Raw genomic sequence first — 13,010 nt, 5'->3', positions numbered from 1 at the left:
CCAGCCTTCTGGTTAGCAGTCAAGTGCTTTAGGCACTACGCTACCAGAGCTCCATGCTATGTCTTGTTTCCATTTTATAGATGAGATAGCTCAGAGAGGTTAAGCAGTTTGTCCAAGGTAACATGTTAGGCATGGGACCAGGATTGAATTCAGGTTTGTATCTGTGCTGTTGATCACTATGCTATAATGCCTCTCGCCCTGCCCCCAAGGAGTTACAGTCTAGAAGGGGTACAAACTGTGTGCTTGCTCAATCACCTATGTTCAAAGGTGGAATGTGGTGGGCACCACAAGAGAAGTGTATACACAGTGCTGAGCTTTTGGGAGAGGCCATAAGCTGGCCCTAGTGTTTTTTATGCTGTGTTTCGTGTAGCTCTCCCAACGTTCCTTTTACTGTCTCTGTTTCGTTGCTATAGAAACAGGCAGGAAGGTCAGGTCAATTGTCTAGATAGCTTTCGAATAGTAAAGCTGTGATTTGGAGCGGATTCCAGATCTTCATCTCCTTTCTGTCTCATTCTAGATGGCCTTTCTTAGCCACTGGAAAGCCACATGCGACCCCCCAGGTTGATAGAAATTAAGCTTTTGTTTTTCTGCTTTGATTTCCTAAAATTCCTTCTCATGGGTTTGAGAGTCCTGCAGTGTCTGGACGGACACAGCAGCAGGTCTGCAGTCCATAGCAACTTTGGCTGTGAGCCTGTCTGATAATTCCAACTAGAAAGGGTTGGGCCTGCCCAGCCCTCAGTGCAGAGAAAGCTACAGAAGTCTCCCAATGGCGCGTGCTGGCATTTCCAGAAGACTCTTTTTCCTGATTCCTTTTGCTCAGAGATGAAATGATTGCCCCACAGAGACCTGGATTACAGCAGGAAGCCATCTCTTTTTTGGGGGGTGGGGTAGTGCAGCACCAGTGTGGACCATTTACCCTGCGAGACCCATATGCCTTCTCTTACGGGAATGTGAATCCCAGTGTGCTGAGAAAATGACAGTGGGAACAGTTACTTTCCAGTGATAACCAGGCAAGTGTGTCCTGTGCCTCATGGCCCTTATCAGGCAGCAAGTAGAACTGACTCCCTCCAGGAAGGGGGGCCCTAGGAGTCGAGAGAATTTGTCTCAGATAATCAAGTCATACAGCTGAAAGGAGTAGGAGGAGGACCCAGTCCATTAGCAGGCTGACTTTTGGCCAATCTGTAATATTTCTTCTACTCCTGATCCCAGACAGGGGAGAAGGAAAGGACCCAGAGCCAGGACCTAACTGTGCTTGGTACATAGTAGGAGGTCACAGTCTTGCACCAGCCCTGTCAATGATGGCTCCTCTCCCCCCATTTTACATCGAAGGAAACTAGGATTTGGATTAAGTGATTCGCCCAGTTTGACTAGTAAGTAAATCAGTGTCAGAGTCTAGGTTCTGTGGATCCATGTTCTGTCCAGTAGATGAGTTTGTCACGTGTATAAATTTGGTCTCTGACAAGGGGAGTACTCATGATGCTCGCCCACACCTGTGAGCACTCTCTGTGCAAAGCACTATTCTGAGTGCCTTCCTTCTGCTAGCTCAGTTCTCACACCACTCTTGACATAAACTCTGTTATTCCCATTCGCCAGATGAGGAAATCATGGCACAGAGTTCGTAAACTATTAATGGCAGAACGAGCACCCAGGCTTTGTGACCCCAGGGCCTGCCCCTCTTCGGGCTCTGCAGCTTCCTGAGTATTGGAAAGACTTGTCAAAGCTATTTTGCCATCAGTAGCTGTCCACCCTGCTAATTATAGTGAGTTGGGTGCAGGAAGGAAGGTCCCCGGCTCTGCTCACACAGCCAGCGTTTGTGGGTAAGGGCAGGAGTCCGTCCGCCTGTTTCCCCCGGGATGAAAGAATGCTAAATATTTGCTAAACACTCACATGAAACCAGGGCTCTATTCCTGGCTTTTAAGAGTTTTAGCAAATTGCTTTGCTTTCCTCAGTTCCCTAACCACGTAATATGAAAATCCCCCTCAAGGTGAAAGCAAACAAACACCTATGATGGAGCTTGTAGAGGGCTTTGAATGGACAGATCTGGACGAAACAGGAGTGGCAAAGGAATCCAGCGGAAAAGGCAGAGAGCGATGAGGTGAGGGAGAGAAGATGGAATTCTGTAAACAAGCGTTTCCTAGCTGCCTACAGTGTGCTAGGCACTACTAGCTCTGTAGGGAAAACAAGCAGAACAGGACTCAGGCCCTAAGAAGTGTATCCCAGGGATATTTATTAACTGGGCTTGGGGATAGATTTCAGGGAAGTTAGAAGCATGGAGTTTGGAGCCATTTTAAAAGGGAAAAGATGATCCATTTGGATCTTGACAGAAAGAACAGAGTAACGCTGGCAGGTTACCTAAGTAATTTTACATTTCCAGAGTTAAAGTTAAATGATTTTATGAAAATGTGACTGGTAAGTGGTAGGAACGGGAGAAAAATGTTGATTTTGTGCCATTTGTTGAGAGGAAGTTCATTCCAGCAGTTGAATTTTGGCCAAAAAAAAAAAAAGCCAGGAGAAATACAAAAGCAGGGTGGAGTTTAAATACAGTTGTGGATATGAGATGACTCATTTGGAATAGAAATGAATAGGAACTTAGAAAGAAGCTGATGGACTTGGCAGCAATAAAGAGATAAGAAAGAGAACAGTCAGATGTGACAAAGGGTTTGAAGAGAATTGTCACATCTGCACTGATAGCAAAAAGGTTACTGGTTTGAAAGGGATCAGTTTTCAGCATGTGAAATTGAGGAAGAGACCAGAGAATCAGAACAGGTGTTACCAGCACGTATGTGTATACTCTGCCATCACGTCAACTCCAATTCATAGCAACCCTAAGGGGCAGAGTAGAACTGCCCCATAGGGTTTCCAAGGCTGTAATTCTGACAGAAGTGTGTCACCACATCTTTCTCTCACAGAGCAGCTACTGGGTTTGAACTGCCAACTTCTGGTTAGCAGCCAAGTGCTTAACTCCTGCACCATGTATCTGTATAGAGATATTTGATCTCATATATGTTATTCTATAAATGTCTGTCAGGGAACCCTGGTGGCACAGTGTTCCTCCTCGTTAAAAGGTCTCTGAGCAGATAGGCCGGGGGCAGTGGTAGAATTCTTGCCTTCCATGTGGAAGATCCAGGTTCTATTCCTGGCCAAAGCACCCCATGCACATCCACCACCCATATGTTAGTGGAGGCTGTGTGTTGCTACAATGTTGAATATGTTTCAGTGGAGCTTCCACACTAAGGCAGACTGGGAAGAAGGGCTTGGCAGTATGCTTCCAAAAATGAACCATGGAAACGTAGATGCACAGATCACGACTATCCAGTCTACGGTCTTGGGGGTAGTGCAAGAGCAGGCAGCATTTCATCCCATCAGGCAATGGATTGCTGTGAGTCAGGGGCTGACTTGAAGGCAGTTAACAGTACAATGGATGTAACAGATGGAGAAGCTCAGTATCTTCAGCCAAAACAAGGCCAGGAGCTGATTGTGGAACAGACTATCAACTACTCATATGCAAATTCAAGTTGAAGTTGAAGACAATTAAAGCAAGTCCACAAGAGCCAAAATAAGACCTTGATTATATCCGTCCTGAATTTAGAGACTGTCTAAAGAATAGATTTGATGCATTTGAACACAAGTGACCAAAAACCAGAGGAATTGGGATGACATCAAGAATATCATCAATGAAGAAACTAAAAGATCATTTAAAAGACAGGAAAGGACGAAAAGACCAAAGTGGATGTCAGAAGAGACTCTGAAACTTGCCTTTGAAAAGAAAGTAGCTAAAGCAAATGGAAGAAATGACAAAATAAAAGAGCTGAACAGAAGATTTCAAAGAGTAGCTCGAGAAGACAAATCCAGTTACTATAATGAAAAACCAAAAGGGAAGAGCATGCTCAGCATTTCTCAGGCTGAAAGAACTGAAGAAAAACTTCAGGCCTCAAGTTGCAATATTGAAAGATTCTGTGGGCAGAAGGCATTTGCTATCCAGAAGGCTGGAGGTTCAAACCCACCAGCCAGTCCTCAGAAGGAAAATTGGGCAATCTACTTCTGTGGAGATCCTGCCTCAGAAACCTAAGGAGGGATTTCTATGAATTGGGATCAACTCGACAGTAGTGAGTTTAGTTTGGAATTATGGGCAAAATATTGACTAATGCAGGAGACATCAAAAGAAGATGGAAGGAATACACAGAGTAACTGTACCAAAAAGAATTGGTTGGTGTTCATCCATGTCAAGAGGTGGCATATGACCAAGAACCAGGGGTATTGAAGGAAGAAATTGAAGCTGCACTGAAGGAATTGGCAAAGAACAAGGCTCCGGGAATTGACAGAATACCCATTGAGATGTTTCAACAAACAGATGCCACTTTGGAGGCACTCAGTCATCTATGCCAAGAAATTTGGAAGACAGCTACTTGGCCAACTGACTGGAAGAGATCCATATTTGCATCCATTTCAAAGAAAGGTGGTCCCACAGAATGTGGAAATTACTGAGCAAAAATACCATTAATAACACATGCAAGTAAAATTTTACTGAAAGTAATTAAAATACAGTTGCAGCAGAATTGACAGAGAGCTTCCAGAAATGCAAGCTGGATTCAAGAGGACGTGGAATGAGGGATATCATAGCTGATGTCAGATGGAGCTTGGCTGAAAGCAAAGACCAGAAAGATGTTTACTTGTGTTTTATTGGCTATGCAAAAGCATTTGATTGTGTGGATCATAACAAATTATGGATAACATTGAGAAGGATGGGAATTCCAGAACACTTAATTGTGCTTGTGCAGGACCTGTACATAGACCAGGAGGCTGTTGTTTGAGTAGAACAAAGGGATGCTGCATGGTTTAAAATCAGGAAGGGAGTGTGTCAGGGTTGAATCCTTTCTCCATACTTATTCAGTCTGTATGCTGAGCAGATAATCTGAGAAGCTGGACTATATGGAGAAGAACGTGGCATCAAGATTGGAGGAAGACTCATTAACAGATGACACAACTTTGCTTGCTGAAAGTGAGGATGACTGGAAGCACTTACTGATGAACATTAAAGACCCCAGTCTGCGGTATGGAGGAGCTCTGGTAGCATAGTGCCTAAGGCATTTGACTGCTAACCAGAAGGCTGGCGGTTCAAACCCACCAGCCACTCCTCGGAAGGAAGGTTGGGCAATCTACTGCTGTAGTGCTACTGCCTCAGAAACCCAAGGAGGGGTCACTATGAGTCAGATCTGACTCAATGGCATTGAGTTTGGTTTGGTTTTCTGCAGTATGGATTACATCTCAGAGAAAACAAAAGTCCTCACAACTGGACCTATAAGCAGCATCACGATAAATGGAGAAAAAATTGAAGTTGTCAAAGACTTCTCATTACTTGGCTCCACAGTCAACACCGGTGGAAGCAGCAGTCAAGACATCAGACGACATATTGCACCGGGGAAGTCTGATGCAAAAGACCTCTTTAAAGTGCTGAAGAGCAAAGATGTCTCTTTGAAGACTAAGGTGCACCTTACCCAAGCCATGGTATTTTCATTTGCCTCATATGCATGTGAGAGCTGGACAGTAAATAAGGAAGACCAAAGAAGAGTTGATGCTTTTGAGTTGTGGTGTTGGTGAAAAATACGGAAAGTACCATGGACTGCAAAAAAACAAAAACATAACAAATCTGTCCTGGAAGAAATGCAGCTTGAATGCTCCTTGGAAGCAAGAATGGCCAGACTTTGTCTGACTTACTTTGGTCTTGTTGTCAGAAGGGACCATTCCCTATAGGAGGATATCATGCTTGGTCAAGTGGAGGGTCAACAAAAAAGGGGAAGGCCCTCAATGAGATGGATTGACACACTGGGTACATTGATGGGCTCGGGTATAGCCAGGATTGTGAGGCTGGTGCGGGACCGGGCAGTGTTTCGTTCTGTTGTACCTGTGAGCCGGACCTGCTTTGGTGGCACCTGACAACAACAAAGTAGCACAGCGAGCAGGTGGCAGGGTCTAGATTTAAAGGTATGGTGGTTGTCTGGTGGTGCAATGGTTAAGGCATTTGGCTCCTAACCAGAAGGTCAGTGGTTCAAACCTACCAGCCTCTCTGCAGGAAAAAGATGGAAGCTGTCTGCTTCCATAAAGATTTATAGCCTTGGAAACTGTGGGGCAGTTGTACTCTGTCCTGTAGGGTCACGATGAGTCAGAATTGACTCAGTGGCAATGGGTTTGGTTTTTTGGTTTTGGTGTGGTTGTAAATTGATAAAAAGTGTTAGCCTCTGAAGATGTGAGTCCTGTCGTGCAAAACTCGTAGTAGCCAATAGCTGCTGAGCACTCACTGTGCCCAGTTTGGTGAGACCTGCTTTATGTATTTTAACCAGGGTATTAAACCAGTTCATTCCAGTTCAACCTCTTGCTGAGAATTTGCATTTCCATCCCAGATACACTGAATCAGAATCTACATTCTTATAGATTCCTATAAATTCTTACATATGGATATAAGAATCACCGGGGGATTTTGTTAAAATGTGACTATGGATTCACTGTATATCTGGAGTGGAACTGAAACGAACCAGTTTGAAGCCCTGCTATTAACTTGTTTAAAAACACCTTGAGGTTCTGAGACATATTTCCCTATTTTGTAATGTCACAATCTCTTCTGACCTGATAAAGAGGAAAATCATAATTTGTAGGAGGGAGAAGTCTTGATGAAATGTCTCCCTGTCTCCCTTTTCATTGAAATCCAATACCTTTACCACAGCAGGCACAGTGGTCAACATGAGAGAGGACCAGGACTTGTCTGTAGGCGTAGGGTGCCGGTGGAGATCCAGGCGAGAGCCTCACTTTTCACCTGTACATCCCTTCACATCTCCTGGTTCTGACCTTGGCTGTCATGACAAAGAGAAGCGGCTCCTTCCAGCCCAGGATTTCTGTGGAGATAATTAAGACAGTCCTGAGCAGGAGTTTGCCAAAGAGTCACAAGAGAATCTTCCATTGGAATCAGAATAGGATCCCATGAGATTTCACTGGGACCAGGTCAGTGTGTTGAAGTAGTTCTGAGACTGCCCAGTCTGATCTCGGCAAGCGTATGACTGCAGGTTGCTGCACCATCTCTGCCTCTGTTTCTTTACTTACAATATGGGGTTAAGAGCTCTGGCAAGGTTGTGGGAGGATTGGCTGGTAAAGCCCAGAAGAGTAGCTTGATAAACGTTTACGTAAAAGCAGGTCCTGGGGTAGAGGGCGCACTGGATGGACCCCATTTATTTAAAGGATGACTCCTCTATGAAAGAGATGGATGGAAGCTACTCAGCTTTTCCTCGATTGATCACAAAATGCTCCCGTGTAACCAACACACGTTTATTAATTTGCCAGGGCCTCACTGTGAGGCATATAGAGTAGAAGAGCCATCCCCTTTGCTTAAGGGCTTTACTGTTTGGGTGGACATAGATGTAAAATAACTTAGTCTGTCGATGGTTCTCTTAAGGGAAGAATTATTTTCATTTTTGTAGACAATGTAATAGGCACAGAGCTTAAATCTCACCATTATTGGTGGTGCTTGGGTTTAAGTGCAGATCTTTGTTTTCTTCCCAAGCTCCCTCCTTTTTCTGTTAGACGGAGGAGCCAGGAAAGATTCTTTGGAAGAAGAAGTGGTATGTGAGTTTGAAGAAGTTACAGGATTTGCTTTGGAGTAGGAACTAGCATAAAGGAAAAATAGCCTAAAAGATCCCGGTACCTGAAGTGCACTAAGCCCAGTGAGAGGGTAGCAAAGCAGGCTGAGTGGGCAGGGAGGTGTGGGGTGACCCACCAGCAGGTGGCTTCAGGATTAGTTCTGTATAATGATGGGAAATGATCCTGGGTGTTTGGAAAAGATGGATATGGCAGGAATTGTGGAAGGAGAGTTTGGAAGCGAGGAGATAACCGAGAATCTGTTCTAAAAGTCCAGCTGTCAGGGGAGGGACTCGCTAGGGAAGAGGCAGTGGGAGCAGATGGGAGAGGATTTGAAGCGGAGATGAACGCTGAAGAACAGGAGAGAGAGAGCCTTGGAGAACTATCATGAGATGTGTGTCAAAACACGCTGACATGGTCACATGTGTTTGGAAACTGAAGCATGTTAGACCCCCCTTGGAGATGCAAAGTGAATATTAGCATGTTAGGGACTCCCAGAATTCCTGCAGGAAACTGTTTCCTCACTTAATTCCTTCAGTTGTTACCTTAATGCTTTCTGTGATGTTCTGATAAAGTGCACGGAGCAGGTCTCTCCAGGAACACACTTGCGAAAGTGCTCTTCAAGGTTTAGTCTGGTGGAGGGAGTTCAAGGTGAAAGGAAGCGGAAGACTCGGTGTTTTCGTTGTTGGAACCTTCATGCATGTCTTGATCAGAGACTTAACTGAACGTAGCGGAAGCTACTGAGAAGTTGTTGAAGAGAAATGATACAACTTGAGCCAGCCGTTTACTCTTTGCTTTCTCATTGAATCCAAGTGGCCAAGAACCTACAGAGGGCCTTTGTCCTGTTAAGTTACTTTGTAGGCCCAGGCCCCAGGGACTCACCGTTTGCTTCTGGCTTTTCCTCTTGTCACCTGCTGCCCCTGTCCACTCTGATTGGGGTCCTTGCCATAGGCAGCAAACTCATCTTTAGACTCAAACGAAGCTAAATGAATCCTAGCCCTGTCGTGTAAGTGATTAAGGGCAAGTTGTTAATAGTGGTAGCTGTTCTTACAGGTAAGTATGCTAAGTGGAGTTTAGCATTCCTAGATCTCCCTTTCTTGCTAACTCTGGAGACAAGCACATAAGTCTTTTTCATCTTAAGGGTTGACTATTAATATTTACAGGGAAGGAGAGAGAATAACAAACATGAGGAACATTTCAACAAGCATCCCTTGAGTACCTGTCATATATTAGGCCCTGGTGATGCAGGGTCAACAAGGCCCCTGCTGTCAGGGAAAACAGACATGGAAAAATATGTCTGGTAGTGACAAGGGCTGTAATTAAGACAAGTTGACTAAGAGGAAGTGACTGGGAAGAACTTAAGGTTGGATGGTCAGGAAAGGCTTCTCTAAAGCTGTAACATTTGAGACTCAAATAGTAAGGAGCAAACAAGTGGATCTAGGGGAGGTGTTCAGAAAGTGGGAACAGCTAGTGAATGCAGAGGTGCTTAGGTGAGAATGAGCTTGATGTGTTCCTGGAACAGAAGGAAGTCAGGGTGGTAAGAGGTAACAGATGAGTCAGCATGTTTAGGTTCTATTTAAATGCTTTGAGATGCATTGGAGGGTTTTAAGCAGTGGCAGGAGCATGTTTTGTGTTTGATAAAGAATTGGTATGGTGGTTGTGTGTAGAGAAGTTGAAAACAATTTTATAAGATTTCTTAAGTTTTTAAGAGCTACTGTCCTCGGCCTGAAGTCCGGACTCTCTTCTGGAGGTGGCACTGAGTAACCTGGCCATCTGCCCTCCACTGTGTTCCTGAGGGAGCTCGTCACACCTCATGCTGACCCTTTTCCTTCAGGTTGGCCTTTCTCTAGTACTGGTCTGACAAGCTGGTGGAAGAGAATAGGATTGGAGGTGTTCTCAGCACAGACCTTATCTTGAAATGACGGGACCTGGCAGAAAATGACTTAAAGCTTGACAGGCAAACCTGGACTGCAGTTGAGTTTTGTTTGTCTGGCACAGAATTTTTTTCAGTTGATTTTGTGCATGTGTGTTTCATTTTTTTAAAAAAACTTATCTTTAAATATACACACACAGAGACACATATGTAAGTTTTGAAAACCCTTAGGTGGGTCATGCATCTAAGTTAACATAGGTCTCACCAGTCTCTACTGCCTTACTCTGGCCCCAGTTATACATTTATATTACTTGCCTTAGGCTTCTATAGGTCTTTGAGTATTTAATAATTAATGATTACGAGTGTGCAAGCCTTAAATAAAAGACTATGAAAAACAGGAGTAACAGCATTTACCACCCATGCAAATGAAAATACCAAGTACTATTTTCTAGTGTTACAAAAGGACTTGTATCAAGGCTGGAGGCTCAGCACTGGGGGGAAGAAGACTGCAGAGTGGGTGGACTGTGGGTCTCACACAGGAGACTCTGCCCTTGCCCCTGCTCTGTGTCCATGGACTGTACTATATATAGACACACTAAATGGTGGGCAGGTAGGCCTCATCTGTACAGAGGTTTTTTGCGTAAAAAGGTAATTCCAAGGACAGCTGGAGCAGATAACAAAATACTTTGATAGGAACTGACTAAATGGCACCCGAGGGAGGGAAAACAAGCTTCCAGGGGCAGTGGTGAGCACTCTTCCGTCCTGTTGTGCAGGGCCAGGCAGGATTAGGCGCATCAGAGAGTCTCAGCCCGCTCTCTTCACCTTTTTAGGTTGTCTCCAAATACCATGGTGACACCCCACAAGAAGGGCATGCTGGGAAATGGGAACTACGATGTGAACGTCATCATGGCAGCCCTTCAAACCAAAGGCTACGAAGCTGTTTGGTGGGACAAGCGCAGGTAATTTGAGCCAGGTTTGACTTGATGGAGACCAGCGTGGTTGGGGTGAAAGCCTCTAGTGCTGGAGCTCAGGGCATGAGTGGGGAGATGACTGAGGGTGGCATTACAGCCAAGGAACCCTGAGTGATGGATGCCTCAGGACCCAGCCCCCTTCCTCTTTTGCAGGGATGTCAGTGTCATTGCTCTCACTAATGTCATGGGCTTCATCATGAATCTGCCCTCCAGCCTGTGCTGGGGTCCATTGAAGTTGCCTCTCAAAAGGCAGCACTGGATCTGCATTCGAGAGGTGGGAGGTGCCTACTACAACCTCGACTCCAAACTCAAGATGCCCGAGTGGATTGGAGGCGAGAGCGAGCTCAGGTAGTCTCCACCTGCTGTGGCTGATGTGCTGGGCTCCCCCATTTGGGTGTTCTGGGGAGGCTGAGCTCATCTTTGGTTATTTGACAAAGGAGGGACACTAATGAAATCCGGTCTCTTTGGATCCCCTCTCTGCCTTGCTCAGCATCATAGGGTCTCACACTTGAATGACCTCAGTCTTGGACGGACCAAAGTCCCTTTGGTAGAGATGTTCCACTGGGCGTCTGGCCTGGTGGGACTAGTGTCGTAACATTCTCCACACTTCAACAGCTACAGCAGGATAGTTGCCAGTCAGAGAAAGTGAGACACAGAAATACACAGGCCAGAGAGGACTGCGTTTCCCTGTGACCAAAGAAGAAACTTTTTTTTTTTTTCAATTTGAAGTCCTTCACTGTAGAGTACTCTGGGCTCTGTTCTTCACAGATGGAGTTCCCTTCTCAAAAGTTCAAATTGGAAATCTAACTGGACAATTGAGAGTTAACTGGCGTCGAACCCTCGAGAAGAGATGGATTACTATAGTGTTGTAGGAGCACAAAGGGTGGAAAGAGCGAAGTCTCTGGGGAACAGGGAGCCCCGAGCATGCAACTTGCAGTCTCACCAGCACTTCATGTTGTCTCTCATCTATCTTTTTTCCCATAGGAAATTTCTAAAACATCATTTGCGAGGAAAGAACTGTGAACTCCTGCTGGTGGTACCGGAAGAGGTGGAGGCTCATCAGAGTTGGAGGGCTGACGTGTAACGCGGTTCTGCCCTACCTTCCCTCACCTCAGCCCCTTAAGCCTCCGGTGTGTGCTGTGGCCTACACAGTGGGTCTGCCCTTGCCAGTTCCCCAAACATCTCGTCGGGTTCCCCCCCTCAGATTTGACAGTGCAATAGGAAAGACGTGTGGACTGTTAGAATAACCACCACCAGCGTTACTTACTCCTGGGAAAGGAAGGTGGGCGCTCTGTGTGCTTAGGGTAAGCCATAGTGACCCTTGGTTTTAAGAGGCAGGAGGACAAAGGAGGGTGGGATCTAGTTTATTTTCTCCTTTCCTGTGAGGACTTGACAGGGGCTCTGCTGGAGTTAACCAGTCACTGCTGCTCCAGACTCACCTGGAGATGCTGCCTCCATTTCCCCTTTCCTGGCAAACCAGTGGGTTTGAGGACACAGTGTATGCGAAGCCCATGTGACTGGCTGGAAGGACCTAGAACATTGAGGTCTCTCAGGAAACCTCTCAAGCCCTAGAAGCAGAATAGCATTCTATGTCCAACTCTTAATGCCACCCCTTTTATGGGCAACTACATGTTTAAGGGTAGTTTCTGGCCATCCTTGGAGTTTTATAATGAAACTGTCCCTAATACTCTTAGCTGGGTGGCTGAATTCTGCAATATTCTAGCATGACAGAGGTGAGATCAGTATCTAAGAGGACAATGATTGAAGCCAAACGTTTGTGGGGCAGGTACGGGGCGGCTTGATCTCAGCTCTTACTCTGGTTTGTCCCTACCATTTCACTACATTGATTACAAGGCTCTGGGGCAGAAGACAAGGCAAAGGGCAGTTTTTCCAGTTAACCCACTCTGGCAAAATCAGAAAAAAAAAAAAAATACATCTGCCTTTGAGAGTACATTCCTCTATGTTGGAGCAGAGTCAGATGAGGAAAGTACTGTGAAGCTAAGCTGCTCAGAGTTTTAAGAGCAGACAAAATCAAAAGTCCTAGGCTTGGGGACTTGGGGTCACTATAGTGATAAGCAGCAGAGCGTTCAAGTTGGATGGTTATGGCTATGGTGTTCTAGGACTTGGGTTTGTCATCTTTGTGGAGTTTCCTTCCCAAATCAGAGAATTGACCCACCCCCTACCTCTTTAAATAGTTGTAGGCCACTTTTCCTGTAACTTTGGAAAAGAGGAGGGGAAAGTATCTCAACACACCGTCATGGGGTTGCCTCAGGGAGGACCTGCCTAGTCCTCAGATCAATGGTCTTGCCAGGTCTGGGAGCTGCCCCACTGGCCAGACTTCTCGTCAGCAGCAGAGCCAGCCTGGGGCTTGCATGTCTATCCTGAGCAAGCTTCATGGGACGAAGCTGAGGCTTTCTTCCCACTGTGACTGGAGTGCATGTTTACACCAGCACTTTTTCTGCACATGTCTCTTCAATCCAACAAGACCGTTTTTTATGCTGAGTAACAGAAGCCACCAAGCGGCTACTGCATTATGCCCTCCC

General features: G+C 45.6%; 1 protein-coding gene across 1 annotated transcript in view; it reads left to right on the top strand.

Annotated features, from left to right (window-relative positions):
• JOSD1 (Josephin domain containing 1) overlaps nucleotides 1-11,551 on the top strand; it is a 12,174-nt gene extending 623 nt beyond the window's left edge. The window contains exons 2-4 of the mRNA XM_007941759.2: nucleotides 10,327-10,455; nucleotides 10,621-10,815; nucleotides 11,452-11,551. Coding sequence (XP_007939950.1) covers nucleotides 10,327-10,455; nucleotides 10,621-10,815; nucleotides 11,452-11,551 — 424 coding nt within the window. The remainder of the gene's footprint in view (nucleotides 1-10,326; nucleotides 10,456-10,620; nucleotides 10,816-11,451) is intronic.
• The last annotated feature ends 1,459 nt before the right edge of the window (nucleotides 11,552-13,010 follow it).

Source organism: Orycteropus afer, unplaced genomic scaffold, assembly GCF_000298275.1.
Source record: "Orycteropus afer afer isolate SDZICR_OR568_19922 unplaced genomic scaffold, OryAfe1.0 scaffold00083, whole genome shotgun sequence".
Classification (NCBI taxonomy): Eukaryota; Metazoa; Chordata; class Mammalia; order Tubulidentata; family Orycteropodidae; genus Orycteropus; species Orycteropus afer.
The sequence above is the reverse complement of the archived record's forward strand: the minus strand, read 5'-3'. Positions and strand labels throughout refer to the sequence as shown.